Genomic DNA, 17,109 nt, shown 5'->3' with positions numbered 1-17,109 from the left:
TATATAACCGCTGCCCAGTCAACAGTAAAAGGCTCTCAATGATTTTGATGGGGAGTGAGAAAGCCATGAAACAAAGTTTATTCCCACAACTGCCTCTAACAGCCTCCTGGAGCCAATGAGCCTCCATGGCTGACACACATGCAGAAAGAGGTGTGACAAATTTGTGTGTGTGTTTATGTTTTTATAAGTAGTCCCACATGGGTAAACTCTAGAGATCTGAACGGAGATGTCTGCTATGCTAACAGAAGGTCTTATCTATAGTGGAGTAATCTCATCACTGTCGATTATAAATAAATGCAGCCTGTCTTAAAATAACTTTTAACAGAACAACTAGAAAAAATAAAAATGTAACACCTTATAATGCCACAATTTAATTATCATAGTAATAACAATAACTTGTAATTATATAGCAGCACCACAAAATAATCACACACATGTAGCGCATTAGACCGTACGCACTTCTGTAGATAAACACTAACATGAACCGTAACAATAACTGCAATATAAAGCGTGTCCTATAAAAACAAAACACATGTGCAGCCGTGTTCGAACACGGCGAGAAGAGCGTTTGTGTAAGTGAGGCATGGCGAAAATAAAAAGGGAGGCGAGACACCCAAACAGATAGATCACTCACTTTGCCTCACGGCGCAGGCTCGTCTAAGAGGACAAAAATGTCTCTAAATTATTCAGAGTGGACAACCGCACATCTACTGGGCACTGCCCAAAAAAAGAACACATTCAGAGAGCGAGAAAGTGAGGGAGGGGTTGGCAGGGGTTGAGAGGGAGAAAACGGGAAAGACAGCGTGCGAGAGACAGAGAGAGAGAGAGAGAGAGAGAGAGAGAGAGAGAGAAGTAACAGTTTGATGAACGTCAGAAGAAAGGCAGTATTGCAGCAGCAGGCCGCCTGGGGCTAGTTGTGTAGGAGAACACAGAGGCACATAGCCGTTACAGAGCAGTCAATAACGACACAGCCTCTGACATTTACACAAACACAGAGGCCCCGCCACTAGCGCCAAACAAACACCCCCAAAACACATACACTCAGACACCACCTTTAAAGGAAGCCCATAGTAGCTCCTTGTGCGCTGTATCTGAAGCAAAGAGGCAAAGAAAAGGGGAGACAACAGATACATATACACTACTGTTCAAAAGGTTAGGGTCACTTACACCTAACTTGCACAATTTACAAAAATAGTGAACAAATCAAAACTATAATGGAAGTATGCAAATGTTTGACTGAAATATCCAAAATAATTCAGAATGTTATATTTTAGCATGATTTACTCACCCTTTTGTAATTTCAAACCTGTATGACTTTCTTTCAGAACAAAAGCCATTTCGAAGAAAGTTAGTACAGCGTCAGCACGCATTCACTTCTATTGTATAGACACAAAACCAATGCAAGTCAATGGGAACCGGTTAACGGCATTTTTCAAAATATCTTCTTTTGTGTTCTGCGCAAGAAATGAAGTCCTACTGAAATGACAAGAGGGTGAGTAAATGATGAAAGAAGTTTTATTTTTGAGTGCACTATTCATTTAAAAGTGGCTTCCATTTGCATAAAGTTGTATAAATCTATTCTTTACTTAGGCCTTTCCTTCGTTATGTGGTCCATTTCAAAAACATTTCTTTTTAAATAATGTTAATGTAAAAATTGATATTAGCCCAATTATATTTTTCTCATTTCAAACATTCAGACACTTGCCTTCAAATCAAAATGTTTTTAAACTTCTGCATAGCATATCCATACTGAGTCTTATCACTGTAATTGATTCAAAGACTAGCCATCTAAGACGACTGGGATGTGTTGAAGATGCTCTCTCTTATCATCACTGTCTTGTCCAGAGAAATTACCGCCCGTCCTGGTTTGGTTTTTATCTTACTTAAAAGGAAAGGGATCTGGCAGCTGGCAAATTGCAGAAATATATAAATCACACATTAAAAAGTTCCTGAAAACTATTTGCAATCCTTTTTTTAGTGGTGTGTGCGTGCTTAACTGTGAGTGCTCCATTAGGGCATTTTGAGAGCCTTCTAATGTGGCTAATGTTGCCATCAGAGATACTCTTAAGTGCTGTGCCATTCATTTCCCATCCACCCCCCTGAGCGCAGTGGTCACAAGCCCTCCAAATGCTTCCCTTTGAGGAGTGGCCAGCGCCTTTTAGCCAGGCCCAAAAGATCGGACGGTCGTGGGGAAGAGCCTTGGCCCAACCACCGACGCCCTCTCCCAAAGCTATGGGTCCACTAATTACCCCCATTTCAACACCAACAAACAACTTTTAAGACCTATTAGAGGACAGTTGTCCGGGAAGTGTTTTTATATCCCATTAAAACCAGGAGATTAAATTGCTATTCACATAAATTCACCCGGCCTCAGATACCGGTAGGACGGGGATGCTAATAGAGCGCGGTCTATCGCTGCTAAACTGGCTACGGCAAGATGCCACCCTCCTGGAAAACAGCCTCTGGTGCCATCTCATAAATAACTTTCGATGACGGAACTTTTTCATTGAAGTCATTTCGGGTTTCAAAATTCCTGTTCTCACGTCTCTCCCAACCGTTTCTTTTCTTTGCGCTCCTCACTCCGCACTCACAGAACTACCTAAGTGTTCACTACCTGGGTTTCTTTGTTGCTCTGCTTTCCGTAGGGCCTGTGGGTAGGGGGGGCAGGACGAACAGGCTGGATGTGCCGGGGCAGGAACCAGAGGTAATGTCAGCCAAGGCCAGAGAGAGCGAAACCCAGCAACCGTGTCAAAGCCAACAAACACTCCCTATCTCATTCCCAAAGAAACTCGGTGACTCACCATTCAGCTAGCCCCCACTTCGCTCAAAACCTCTCGGCGTAGCCATAACATACATACCTTCAATTTGGCATAGGAATTACAGTGTCTAATATCAGAGACACATCTGACACATCACATGCGTGTACTGTTAAACACACACTGTTCATGGTTCACAGTTATAATACAATGATGTCCGAGTAGTCTGTGACTGCTAGTAAAAGCGCTTTAGAATTTTAAAAATGCTACCAAGCATGATTTTAAAATATCTCCAAGTTATCAAAAAAATATAAAAAATAAATTCCACTGTCTACGTGTCTTAGAGAAAGAACACCAAACTCTCCAGAACTTCATCTGACCTGATACATCACACCACCCTCCTGACTGCCGCCTCCAGCTGTGTGACATGTCCGCTGGGTCTTTGGAGAACATGTGACATCCATGCCTTTAAGAGAGAGCTCTCAGCACGTCTATCCAGTGCAGCGGGGACACGGGGACACACACAAACACACCACTGTCTTGAGAGCTGCCATGGCAGTGCCGTTTCATTCCTCTCGACTGGCGCATGGCGAAAGCGCAGTCGCCCTGCAGGCCTGCCCTCATCTCAACCACTCGTACACACCTGGTCTGCTTACTCTCTCTCCTCTGAGATGAGACGAGCGTTTGGCGACCTGGGTTACTGTATAATGCTGGAGCATACAGTATATAGGCAAATTACATGTTAGTTTAAAGCTTCTCATAAATACGCCATAAGAGAAATGATATTAAATCTGTGCCAGATCTAATGCCAAAGCGCTATTCCCTTTGAACTGCAGCACATAAATAGAGTTATACTGGAGAGCCGAGAGCGAGAGAGAGTCCTGAGGTGCGCACGTCTCTTTCACAATTCAAAAAAGAATGAAAGATGTCTCTCTTACTCCCTCAAATACAAACAATATACAAATACATAATAGATCTACAAATAAAAAAAGGCTTTTAGATATTAAAGCAACACTGTTGTATAGACCATAATAAACCAGTGAATATGGAGATCAGAGCAGTGGTTGGTTTCTGTGCAGTTAAGATGCATGTGCCCAGTAACACCTGCTTTTGATCCTTCTCAAACAATGTAGCAATGTATTTCTCTACAGTAATAAAGATACAATAAAGGAGAAAGTGCCTTGGTCTTGAACTTGAAACTTTGGGCTTGAAATCTGCTGCTCGGGCTCATTAGCAGTGTGTACGTGCACACGTTATAGTGCCAGATATACAGTAACATAGGGTAGACGTCCATAAAGGTGTGTAAAGTAAGAAAGCAGAAGTGGGACAAGGGTTGGGTGTGAAAATGACGAGAAAGACTTCAAAGTTTAAAAGCAGGAAATAAACCGCTTCCACGCGGTCATAAAACAATTTGAGCCATGCATCAATATACTGATAAGGCAGATCAGTGATGCAGGAGTGAATGGATGAGCACTTGTCTGTGTGTGCTTGTGTGAGCGCGTGTGCTTTATTCATGCGGGACAAAGCGCATGACTCAAAGCCACTCTGCGGCCCTGCACTTTATCAGGATAAAAAATTCAGGCTGACCCTTCTACTGCTCCCTTTAGCAGGCCACGGCCATTAGCGGAGAGAGAGAGAGAGAGAGACTAGAGAGAAAGAAAGAGTGAGAGAGGGACCTTTAGGTAATAGTGACACTAAAGGACCTCCTCCATGTGTCTTATACTGTATGTAAGAGACTACATGTGCACTACAAGGCTTAATGCACAGAACGGATCTTATGGCACATCTGATCTTGCGTCACAGTATGATCACTTAAGGGAATAGTTCACAAAAATAAATTCTGTCATTATTTAGTCATCCTCTTTGTCATCTCAAACCTGTATGACTTTTTTCTTCCGCAGAAAACAAAAGAAGATATTTTGAAGAATGTTGGTCAACGAAAAACGTTGGTCCCCATTGACTTGCATTGGTTTTGTGTCCATAAAATAGAAGTCAATGGGGGAACTTATTTATAGTATTTGCATGCATTCATAACTCTGCCTAAACAGCTAGATTTAGCCTGAAGTGTAACATAACATTTAAAAGCACATAACCAAAACAAAACCATGAGCCTTGAGAATATAGCCAAGCTATATCCATTATGGTTCTTTCATGTGTTTGTATATTGATTTATGCTAATTACTCTGAATGTTTGTAAAAATATATCCTTGTCGGAAAACACATGCTTGACATTTCACAACTGCTTGACATACAGTAGCTCCAGAATTTGTTTAAATATGCATAAACAGATGATCAGGCATTGCATACATATAAGATTTACAACCACGCACCAAAATGCGCCCTAAAAACGCTGCAAATGTTTCTCCGCTGCCTCTCCCCATGTGCGTTTCAAGGGTTAAGAGTCAGGGAAACACCGACATTAGTATGGCGTGGAAAGAAGACATTAATACTACAGTATAACATTTACCATCAATAACAGGGCGGTAAGATGGATGCTGTGCATGCAGGTCTGTGGCTTTTGGAGCTCAGTCTAATTCTTCATGGCAGAGCTTCTGCACACATTTAGTCCCAGTCCCACAGATAATTCAATACAAGTGTTCTAATCCATATCATCCCATCGTACGTTACCCCTGACAGCTCAGCACTGGGGCTGGAAACAGTGCCTTCAACAACCAGCGAGTATGGCCACAGTCTGAACCCTCTCTCCAAAAGCAAAAGCTTTGAGCTCAGCGTGAGGGCTTTTTCATGTACGAAGACCAAGAAAACCATCTATTCATCTGCAAAAATGTGACCCGTTCCTGCCCGGGACTCTTACACAACCGATATAAAAATCTTAATTACTGCAGCTGTACCTGCAAGCCCTCTTCAACGGCAAAAGTCAATAAATCAGGTTTTAACATGGAAAGGAGCCACAACTCAAAGCATGCTGGAACATTACCTGCACGCTCTGCCAAAAATGTGTCCGGGGTCCTATAGATCAGAGATCTCATAGGGGTGGCGTGAAGCAGGGTACATGGAAGTGAGGTGGGAAGTGTCTGTAAGGTCTCTCGGGGTGATGGAACATATCTCCGATGTTTATCTCAAACGCCAGGACTTCTCAAAAAAATACTCTACACATCTACCCAAAGCATTTTCTAAAAACCACCTTGAGAAAACAGAGAGGTGTGTGCCGCTGACATTTATTATGATGCAGTGTGTTTACCGTTTGTAGAAAATCACCCCACCAAACCCGTCTGAGCGAAAGCCCTTGACTACAGGGTTTTTCCAATAGTTGAGATGAATAAAGGACGCCGGGTTTCTCGTTCTGAGTATGTGTAGGCGAGATTTCACTATGTGCAAGTGATCTCGTTTCAGCTTCTAATTTTTGACCCCAACCTTGCACTCCTGAGCCCGGTCCTCGACCCCGCGCTGCATTACGGAGCACAAGTTATATAAGGGAACATAAGTAGAGCAACGAGCTGGCGGTGCGGTTTCTGCCCTTTATGGCTACCAGCCAAACAGATAATGTATATTCAGGCTGTGCTACAAACTAGGTCTTTATTTGTAAATACCGCAACTCTGTAAATTATTAGACTGGTTTTGGAAGCCAGTTCGAACGGAGTGAAATGATGTTGTTTCACGGTGGACAAGTGGAACTAATCCATTTCATTAAAAACAGACAATCAGATTGCAGTAACAGAACTGAGCACTTAGCGCAGAGCGGCTTCAAACAGCGGCTGACATCAATACTCTCTGCCCCGCAGCGGCGCGAGGAAGCGGGTGGACTAAAATTGATGCTGTTCACAGTTAAGGCCTCTTCTGCTTTCCGCGCTCGTTTACAACTGTCACTTTTCACGTGTTGTGTTTGGGCCGGAGCAGGCCACGGCGATGATTAGACTGAGAGAGCGGCCCCTAGCAAACTTAAGACTCCTGTGATGACACGCTGGGGTACTTTTAAGACATAAGCCAGGGCCTGGGGCAAAAATGCCACTGGAATTGTCCCAGAAAATTGGGGCAAAATTTTTTTTTATCTAGATTAGATTGTATTAGATATTAGATCTAATATACATTTCTAATATGGTCTTTATATTAGATTCAAAAGTTACAATCTGGTCTTTATAATAAGATTCAAAAGTTACAATCTGGTCTTTATATTAGATGAAACCATTTTCATCTGTTTTAAATATAAAGACCAGATTAGAACATTTTTATCTAAAATAAAGACCAGATTAGAATTTTTTATATAAAACAAGCCAATTATTTAAAATGTATTTTAAAGAGCAATTATTATTTAATAATCTCATGCACTCTTTACAGCTACCTTTTCAGTAGATTTTATGTTTATAATTATTGGTAATTGTTCAAATTTACAAAAAAAAATATTTTTTGATAAACTGATTTAAGTTAACTATTTTACAATATTGTAAAATATTTTATTGTAATATTGTATACTATTTTAGCATGATTTTAAATGCTCAGAAAAAATAAATTTTGTATGTATTGAAAATGTAGCCCCTTAATAAAAAAAGTACAGTATAAAATACACATAGTGCCCAAAGACAGGTAGAGAGAAAAGACCTCTAAAAAACCAAGGCACAAAAAACTTTGCTATGTCACCTGATAAGCAGTGCTGGGCAGGGCACTGTGACATTATAAGAAAGCAGACCAGGAAATCCTCTGTGATCCGGCATGCTGCACTCACACATTCATAAACACATCAAGCTTTCTGTAACCTCCACATCTAAGGGTGTAAATCTATAGAAGACACTGGAACAGAATTGAGCAAATATATGGGTACATGAAACTGTTTAGTTGAAATGAGAAAAATATCAAATGTTTTGACAGCATCAGTCATCCTCAGGGTGTGCAGCGTAGCTCACAGTTTGTCTAGGAGGGCAAAAAAAATGGTTCTTGAAAGGAACTCAAACGTGCTATAGATGAAGATGGAGGAAGTGACATTTTTTCAACATTTTGGCTCTGGGAATAAGGCGGCAGATAGATTGGTGGGCAGCGTCAGCTATGGCACCCTTTTCCCGCTGGTGCCAGATTACATTTCCAACAACAGCTGCCTCCTTTGTCCGCTCGCAGCCAAGCCAAACTGCGCCTAAAATTTCATTTAATCTGCTGCAAAACCTGAGTGTCAGCCACTTAAATGGCAGCTAAAAGCACTACTCTCAGATAACTGACTGACACTTACTAATAATAGACCCTGGCAACAGGGGAGCCGTTGCGGACATTTTGTGTAACCGTAGAGAGACGCCCGGGTGCCTGAGAAACCGGGGAGCGGACGGGATCCTCACACAGGTCGCCGTAACCTGCTTGCACCCGTAACCCGCCCCCTCAAACTCCACCCATATTATCCAATCCTGAACCCGCCAATGACCCGCTTTCTCATGCAACAATGGGTCTTCACGCTTTTGTCTGAAAGTCTGGGGCCAAGTTGGAGGCAAGGAGGTAAAGGCAGACAGTGAGAGGGCACAGAATGAGGGAGGGGTGAGAGAGAGAAAAGAAAGGGCGAGACAAGAGGATTTATAGGTGATATAAAAATGTCCCCTTTTCAACCATATGGCTGATGAAGACTTGGCACTGTGGTCTGAAGTCCGTCAAATTGTGACCGTTTGGACCCGGTCACAGAGCAGAAGATTAGCGCATGGAAGAAAGGGGAAATCGGAGGAGGAGAAGGGGACAGGTTGAGCGGCTTCTATGGTACTGTGTCATTACACAAGGTCTCAACACGCCCTCCGTGGGAATCTGAGACAGGGCCTGGCAGGTCATGACTGAGTTCTGAGCGATAGAGCGGCACACGAAAACCACCGTGTGTGTGTGTTTAAGAGCCAAAAGCCCAACGGACACATCGTATTGCGTGCTTTCTCTCAAACACACATGAGAGAGAATGTATTTATAGAGAGCAGGAAACACCCTTCGACAGAAAAATAACCTGATTCACAGCGACGACATTACAGAAAGCGTTCCGGTTCAATGGGGCGCTGCACTCTCGGTTTTGTTTCTTACTACCTGTTTTCTTTGCTCAGGTGTGGAAAGGTGAAGCTGTCTGGACAACATGTGTGAAGCTGTGCCACATATAGGTTAATAAACAGGAAAAAGAAAGACGGAGAGAGAGAGAGAGAGAGAGAGAGAGAGAGAGAGAGAGAGAGAGAGAGAGAGAGAGAGAAAGGAGAAACGGAGCACGCAGAAGGCCTCTCACAACCACTGATAAAGACAAAGGGGAGTGAATAGAGGGGCGATTTTCTCTTCTGCATTCTTGTCATGTCCAGATGTTCTCCAGCAATCACACACACATCATCACACTAAACAGTGTCCACGTGTATCAAATCTACACAGAGTCACCCCGAGTGTAAGTGCAGATATAACCCCCAATACTCTTACAAAAATACGACTGTCCTACACGCGTGCCAAGCAAGTCAAGATCAGTTGTAGTAAGGTTAGGGTGGTAAGAAGGGTAGAAGAGGGGTGGCCAGTTAGACTAACAAACCACTCTCATCATCTCAGCAGAGACCATCGCTATTCAGACTAAGCTATGACAGTGGCGTCCCGCTCGATGAGCGAGGGGAATCGTACGCTGATTACTGGCAGCTTGCCTCCCGGACTTGGCAGCTAGTGGTCACTGGGGGAGCAGGACATGATAGAGGCAGGATTTAGCCTCTGCTACACACACAGGGTAATGAGAGCCAGCCAACCTGGATTTATGTGCATTAGGAGGCACTGGGCTACCCGGCCTGTGATACATTTATTAGCCTTTATTAGCCTTGTGGCATATACGTATTGGAGGTAATTTGGTTAAGGCTGTTAGGTCCATTATGCAGCCAGCGTGGTCGAAGGAGGGAGAGGGCTGTTATTAGCGGCTATCGGATGAGAATTATGAATGATAACGGAGGCCCATCTCTAATTTGTGTGGCTAAGGTCCCCATTTAAATTATGCATACAGCGCTGAGCCGATAAACAGCAGGGCATCCGTGTAGAGATACGGCAGCTCCTGCGGTCACCGGTTTTCGCTTTTAAATAAACACACACGCTTACGAACGCACACAGAAAATCAATCTTGAACTGTGCTATGTGTGTTCCTGTTAAAGAGCGGTATGGAACGGCTCACTGGCCAGACTGCTGTCCTGGTCAGATCCTGGTCACTTCATTCTGAAGGTCAACAGAGATGCGGATCATATTATAGATCAGATGAATGTAGAGCTTACCCCAGCAGACCCAGATCTCCCTGCACTTACACTCTTTCTTTCAGGTTCACACACACCTACATCAAGGCCTGGAAGGACTTCGTGTCAGAGAGCTTTTCATTTCTGTGTTCAAGGTAAATAAATAAAGAAACAAGGGGATGGAAGACAGATGAAGAGCGTTACATGGTGCTTTGGTCTGCAGGGCAAATGGGTCACCTGAGAATTCTGCTAACCGGTCTCGCACAGAATTGCCTGGTCAAGCAAAAAGGCATCTGTGTTTGGTCATAAGGGCCGTGAGAGGAAAACAGCAAGACAAAACAGGGGAGAAATTCCAGTGGTCATCATGAATCAAACGTGTACAACATCCTGTGCCGACTCTTTCTGTCTCTGTTCACGTGCAGGGTACAAAATTAACATACGATTAAAATGGACTTTGAAAAATAAATAAATGTGTAAGTTATATAATTCTTTATTTAGTAAAAACATGCAGTAAAAATAATCACGCCTACGCACAAATTACACATGGAGACCCACATTTAAAACGACGTTAGAAAGTTTCAAACTATATGACTTGCATTTAAAGGGACAGTTCACCCAAACTGAAAATTCTGTCATCATTTACTTACCCTCGAGTTGTTACAAATCTTTGTAAATTTCTTTGTTCTGATGAACACAGAGAAAGATATTTGAAAGAACGTTCTTGGACCAAATTGACTACCATAGTAGGAAGAATTGTTGGCTTTCCGACATTCTTCAAAATATCTTCTTTTGTGTTCAACAATACAAACGTGGTGCACACTGGTGTCAATTACAGCTCCCATTCACAGTGTTTGTTTTTTGCTTTATGTCTAGGTGACCAATCACCCTTTCAGGACATTAAAGAGTCTCTGTGTTGCCATCACACTCATCTTCCTTCACACTCATCCTCCTGGACAAAATTCCTCACCGGTCTCATCACATCAAAGTAAAACTGCATTTTTAGAGCTCAATTACACTACAGCTCTGCTCTCCCATCCTGCGCAAGAACTACCGTACTGTTAAAAATAACTGAAGAGCCAGTGACTCTCTGGCTACTGATCAGCCCGAGCTCAAGCAGTGAGGTCACAAACAGTCTCCTCCCCCACGGCCGTCCACGCACGCTCCCTCGCACATGCAGCCGACCCGCAACTTATCAAAGGCATTAACAACTTTTTGTTAAAAGGCTATAAAGTCTGGCAGAGGTCAGAGTTCGCAGCGTCAGCTCTCCAGAGCAGAACAGCACGGCTTACGGAATCGGTGTAATGCGTTTAACAGTGCCGAGTTATAAAAATGGAATGTTTAAAAAAAAAGAGGGCGAGAGAGGCAAAGAAATAAAGGGAGAGAGAGAGAAAGAGCAACACTCCTACACAGGCCCCTCCGTGTGCCGGAAAGGCAGAGCAGTAAAGCAGCGAACAAAGAGTAGCCAGGCTGGCATGATGTGTGTGCGTGAGTGTGTACGCAAAAGAGAGAGAGAGAGGGTAAGAGTTTGCCCGCGGCATGCCGAGATGTCAAAACTGTCTCTCAGCAGCTGCAGAGAGACGCAGACAAAGGCAACGAGTCAGCCACTGCTGCTATTGATTACTTCTCACTGGAGAGCCCCGTGTGAAGAGAGAAGACAATGGAGCAGATCAAACTCACACACTCACCTCTCCACCCCACACAGACGCCACCAGCCTCTGCTCTTATGCAAACAGCGAAGCCTGCGCAGCGCTCGCCAAAAACTCCACCACGTTTTGGAATCCGAAAAAACCCACCCACATTTTACAGCTGTGTAGATTTCGCTATGCGTTCTGTGCTCCTATATCCTAATGGATTACGTGCATAAAGGACATGTCTGGATTTTCCTGCGTTTTGTTGGACACGTTAAAGCTATCAGTTGTGGACCGGGGCCCATTAAAAGCCCTGATGTGGCTTTTGATGGCCCTTCTGCAGGAGTAATGGCTGTGGAAAACTGCTCTCGCTTTCTCACATACACACACACGCTCAGTGCCGCCTCAATGCCAAAGAGCTCTTGTCCAGGCAAACTGTTAATAAAAGGCACTTTAACAAGACTCCACACAGCTCAAAAGCAAACATCACATATACTCTGTGTCCTGTGAACACAGATATCACGTTTGCATAACTAAACATCTAACAGCGGCTTTTACACGGTTGTGTAAACACAATTTGAAAAAAAATGCAGCCTTTTCTGCACTTGATTTTAATTCAAGCCCATTTTAGAGCCATAAATGGAGGCGCATCAGGGGTGTGTGGGGGCAGTTTTGGCTGCGGTGTTCGGGATAGAGGAACGGAAGGGTGCGCAGGTGCTGATGTGAATCTGGAGGGCATGTCCATTCATCACACGGCCCAATCATGTTGCCCCCGCACGCAAACAAAATATGCCACAGTAAACATAATCCATACATCAAACTCTAACACCAACAACCCTATTAGCCTGCTTCCCGCTGACGTGCACAGAAGAAATCTAAGATCACGGCCGAGATGCTTGGTTCAAATATTCCTGTGATTCTCTGAGGTCTGGGCACCCTCTGCTTTCATTTAAAGCAATGGTTCACCCAATTATGAAAATGATTTATTCACTCTCATGTTGTTCTTGTCAAAACATTTGACTTTCTTGCACGGGTCACAAATCAGTCAAAAATCAGACTGATCTGAATTCAACTCACTGACTCAAAGATCTGGTCACAACTGTTCTCAAGTCACTGGAGGGGAAGATTAACAGTCAATACTGGCTTTAATTTTGCTGTTTCTCACACAAAGCTACAGAAGAAAGGCAAACATGTTTGGAACGACATGAGGGTGAGTAAAGGATCATCGAACATATGCTTTTGTGTGAACTTTGCCTTTAAAAGAGAGCGATAACCTGATGAAGGTGAAGTGTGGAGGGAAAGAGATGGTTGAAAAGCCTCAGGAGGAAGTAGAGGAGTTTATTGTTTCAATTGGCGTCAAGGGACTTTTGTTTTTCAAGGTTCCTGTTTGTGTAGGGAGTGTAACGCTTAGCACATTACGAGTCGGACTCATGCTTGAAGTTTGCTGGACTTTGTGTGGCTACGAGTTGCCACAAATAGTGTATTAGCCAAATGTGCGTGATATAGTATCGAGTTTGCTCTGTGCCATTTAATACACGCGATTACATCTATCCTTAGAAATCCAAGCCAGCTAAGATGGTGGACAGGGTGTAATGAATTCCATGTTGTCTATGTTGAGCCTGTCCTTCTTTATCCACCACTAGCGTTTCTATGTACGGCCGACCCATCACTCTGACCCAGACCAAGCTGTATCTGTCCGGTGGTTACATCTCAGGTTCTGTTCTCTGACCTGGGTTATACACACATACTGTACATGAGCACCAATATGAACACATTCTGAAATGCCAGCTGTGTCACATGGCACATACTCTGTGACCTGCGTATCTGCCACCAAAACACAGTTCAGGATGCCAAACAAGTGTGTGTTAATGGGTCATCGCAGTGTGTGAATGCTGATTTCTGTAAAAGACACACTGGTATTCAGAAAAACGGTTATGAAAACCCAGCTTTTCTAACAGTTTTGCCCACAAACATACACAGCCACTTAAAAAATTAAGAGACCACCCCAAATTTTTATTTAATCAGCATTTCTAGATGTATGGGGGGTCCTTCCAGTCCAGTGTCTGTTGAATTTCAAAAAAATCAAACCTCAGCAGTGACAAAGTCATCCAACAGCAATGTGAAAGACTGACAGCGTGACAAGACTTCTTAAACACGTGTAAATAGTTAATTCAGAAAAACTGAAAATAATTTTTAAATGGTCTCTTCATTTTTTTTTCCGCAGCTATATGTGCACATGTGAAGCTTTATGAGAGCTGGCACATCAGCAGCCACCATTTGACCATGTCTTTTCACATTTGCTGGGCGTTTCCTGTGTCTTCAGGGTAAAAGCTGCAGAGACACAAAACCGGTTCCCTAAAGACTGCTTGGAGAACTTCTAAACGGAGTATTCAGGTCAGCCACACACACTCACATACAAAATAAATGTGACTACCCTACGGGAAACAATCAACAAGGAATCATTCTACAAAAAAAGGGTTCAGGTTAATAAAATGAATAAATCTTAATACTTTAAATTATGTCTTTACCATCTGGTGACTTGTAGAATGCAGTGCAGAAAGTAATATTCTTATTACTATGTTTGCACTGGGAAAAACATATGCTTTTCTAAAACCTGTGGCACGGCTGATTAACAGCAGAGTACACCAGTACTGACCTCTGTTCTCCGTGTCCAAGCTCACCTTTGATACGGCAGCTAGCACAAGGTGGGGAGGTGGGTGTGTCTCTGATAAGAAGAAACACTTTTATAGCTCTGTGTTCTAGAAAGACTTCCCTCCCTCTTCACCAAACCACACCATTGTAGGATATTTAGAGATGTTTAAGAAAAAACAATAACGGTAATTAAATCTACAGGGCTAAAATAAATGACCAAGAGGTGTGTGTGTACTAAAGGACAAAGGAACATAAAGAAAATCAATCATACAACAGCGATTCAAATCTATGCCAGGAACCACAGTCCTACAGGGCACTGAGTTATAAAGCATATTGTCGACCAATGAATCACTGTCCCTGGGTCACGGCTGGCCCAGGGTTCACTGGCCATCCCTCAGAAAAGAGGGAAAAATCAATGGTGTCCTCTGTTGGCCGAGGGTAAGTGGGTCATACATCAGGGGTCCAGAGGTTCAGAAAACTGCTTAGCGAGTGGAGATCAAGCAGGCGGTCCCACCGCATCTGGGTGGACAGTGATAGACTCCACTGAGGACATGCCCTTGCTATGGCTCGCTCAACATGTGACCCTGTCCGCCTAAACACAACAAGCTAAGGACCCTCTGTGTCCGTTTCATGCCCTGCCATAGCTTCAGCTTAGCTCCTGTCTCGCTTAATGGACATAATGGTCACAAAAACACCACATTTCTGGGTGAAATATGATTTCCACAAAGAGAGGGTTTTTTTTGTGTCTGATAGCACTTTTTCGTGTTAATTTAACCCCCCTGTTTTCTTCAAATCGCCAGCAATGACCCTCCGGTCACGAGCGTTACAGAATAGTGCTTTCATTTTCTTGTGCTGTTTTGTTTTTGCTCTCGAAAGTCCTCCAAGGTAAAGCAAGATGACGGAGCCCAGGCTACAGGGCCAGCTAACCAGTCTAAACTGGTTCTGACGTGGGGGGGTACAGATGGTGGAGATAAACGAAGCGTTGTTTTCGCCTTTAGCGAAAAAGGAACCTGGAAACAGTTGAGGTATCGTCAGCAGGTAAAGTGTGTGTGTGTGTGTGCGTGCGTGCGTGCGTGTGTGAGAGACAGAGAGAGGGAGGAAGAAAACAGGAATGAAATGAGTGACAGTAAAAAAGGCAAGCAGACAGAGAGAGAGGGAAAGAGGGAAAGAGAGAGAGGGGGGAAAGAGAGAGAGAGAGAGAGAGGGGGGAAAGAGAGAGAGAGAGAGAGAGAGAGAGAGAGAGAGGGGGAAGAGAGAAAGAGAGAGAGAGAAAGAGAGAGGGAGAGAGAGAGAGATTGTAAAGGCTGGAGTGAGTGCGGGCTATGACACTGTCTCATCAAACAGCTGGACCTCGGCCAAGTTCATCTGTTAATGGACAACCACCATAGGGCCCCACCACTCCCCCTTCAACCAGCATCCCCCTCAGCCCCTCAAACCCTTGCCGTCTTCTCTTTCTTCGAAAAGAAATAGACATAGATTATTCTAAAGCCTTTCCCTTTTTGTTGGAGATAAACAAAGTACTTCAGGTTTAGGGCTCACCCTGGGACTCTGACAAAGCAATCTATCATCCTGTCTGGCTCAGCCAGTTTGACCACACCGAGTCCAAGGAGGCTAATGGACCCACCGGACAATTTTGTCTTTGTGTAGCTGCTCCCTCTGTTCTGCCACCACGTTCCAATGCCCCCTCGCAGGCACAGATGTGCGTGACCGATCCTTACCCGACCTGAATCCCTCGGTTCTGTATTATAACATACAGTGGCCCCAAGAAGTTTTTTGCAAACGTATTTGCATTACATAAAACACATCAATCCGAGTGGCATTTATTTGGAATAAATTATACAAATTTGCATATACACATTTTAGGGGGAGTGAGTTCTTTAACTATTTCCTTGCAAACCGTTATGTCAAGGAATTGCAAAAATGGCTCATAAGAGTAAAGTTAGTTCTGCAGAAAAGCTTTATCATTATTTGTTTGTACATACCACTTCGATTCATATTTTACTTATAATTCAATCAAAATTAACATATTGTCTAAATATATTTTGGGGGCAGTGTCTGTGATACAGGTGGATATTTAAATATAGAGACAAGATGCAGAGAATTAGAGACTAAGAATGAGAAAGTGTGTGTGCAGGAAAGAGCAGGGGAGAGAAGAGATAAAAAGAATGGTTAGCATTAACCTCAGACGTGTCGAGACACATACGGCTTCTGGATTTTCCCTGGAATGACATGCAACAGAGAGAATGAAACTCAAGAGAGGGGGAAATAAGTTTAAGGGAGAGAGAGAGAGAGAGAGAGAGAGAGAGAGAGAAATTTGGGGAAAAAAACGGACTTTAAAGAGTATTGTGATAGCTTGCAGGGTTTTTGAAACAGACGGTGATTTTACTTTTTGTCTCACAATCAAAGACAGCATTATATATTCTTCTCCTCCGTCAGGTATTACATTTATCATCCTTCTGGGTTTTTTAGACAGTTGATAAATATGAAGCTTTAGCCATAAGAACCTCCTCACAAAAGAGAGACATTGATGTGCACTGAAAGAGTTGACAACACATTAGAATGGTTTCGGCCAATAACTAATACAAGGATTAAAAAGATAATTCACATAAAAATGATGATGCTGTCATCATTTACTCATCTTTATGTAAAACTCAAACGACTTTCAGGTGTAGAACAAAAGTACATACAGTTATCTGAAATGTCCAAGCTGATCTTTTTCCTACAATGAGAGTGAATGGTGACCACAACGTCTCTGGTCCCCGCCCACTTTTATTATATGGAAGGAATAACTTGGACATATCCCCTTTTGTTTTCCTCCAAGAAAAGAATATGCATGGAACGACATGAGATTAAATGGCTGTAATTAAAGGCAGTGGTTTCAATTTGGTGTGAACTATCCCTTTAAGGCAGACACAACACGAGCAGGTA

The 17,109-nt window shown here is 43.2% G+C and overlaps 1 protein-coding gene across 4 annotated transcripts in view; it reads right to left on the bottom strand.

The window, feature by feature from the left end:
• Positions 1 to 17,109, bottom strand: part of bcl11aa (BCL11 transcription factor A a) — a 54,385-nt gene that overhangs the window by 16,292 nt on the left and 20,984 nt on the right. The window contains exon 1 of one of the 4 annotated variants that reach the window (XM_057342644.1): positions 3,137 to 3,376. The exons of the other annotated variants lie outside the window; for them this stretch is intronic. Within the exon in view, the coding sequence (XP_057198627.1) occupies positions 3,137 to 3,209 (73 nt within the window). The 5' untranslated portion in view covers positions 3,210 to 3,376. Of the gene's footprint in view, positions 1 to 3,136; positions 3,377 to 17,109 lie in introns of those variants that run through there. 4 annotated transcript variants of the gene reach the window in all.

The sequence above is a fragment of the Triplophysa rosa genome, linkage group LG9, assembly GCF_024868665.1.
Source record: "Triplophysa rosa linkage group LG9, Trosa_1v2, whole genome shotgun sequence".
NCBI classification, from domain to species: Eukaryota; Metazoa; Chordata; class Actinopteri; order Cypriniformes; family Nemacheilidae; genus Triplophysa; species Triplophysa rosa.
This window is presented reverse-complemented; position numbering and strand designations above follow the sequence as displayed.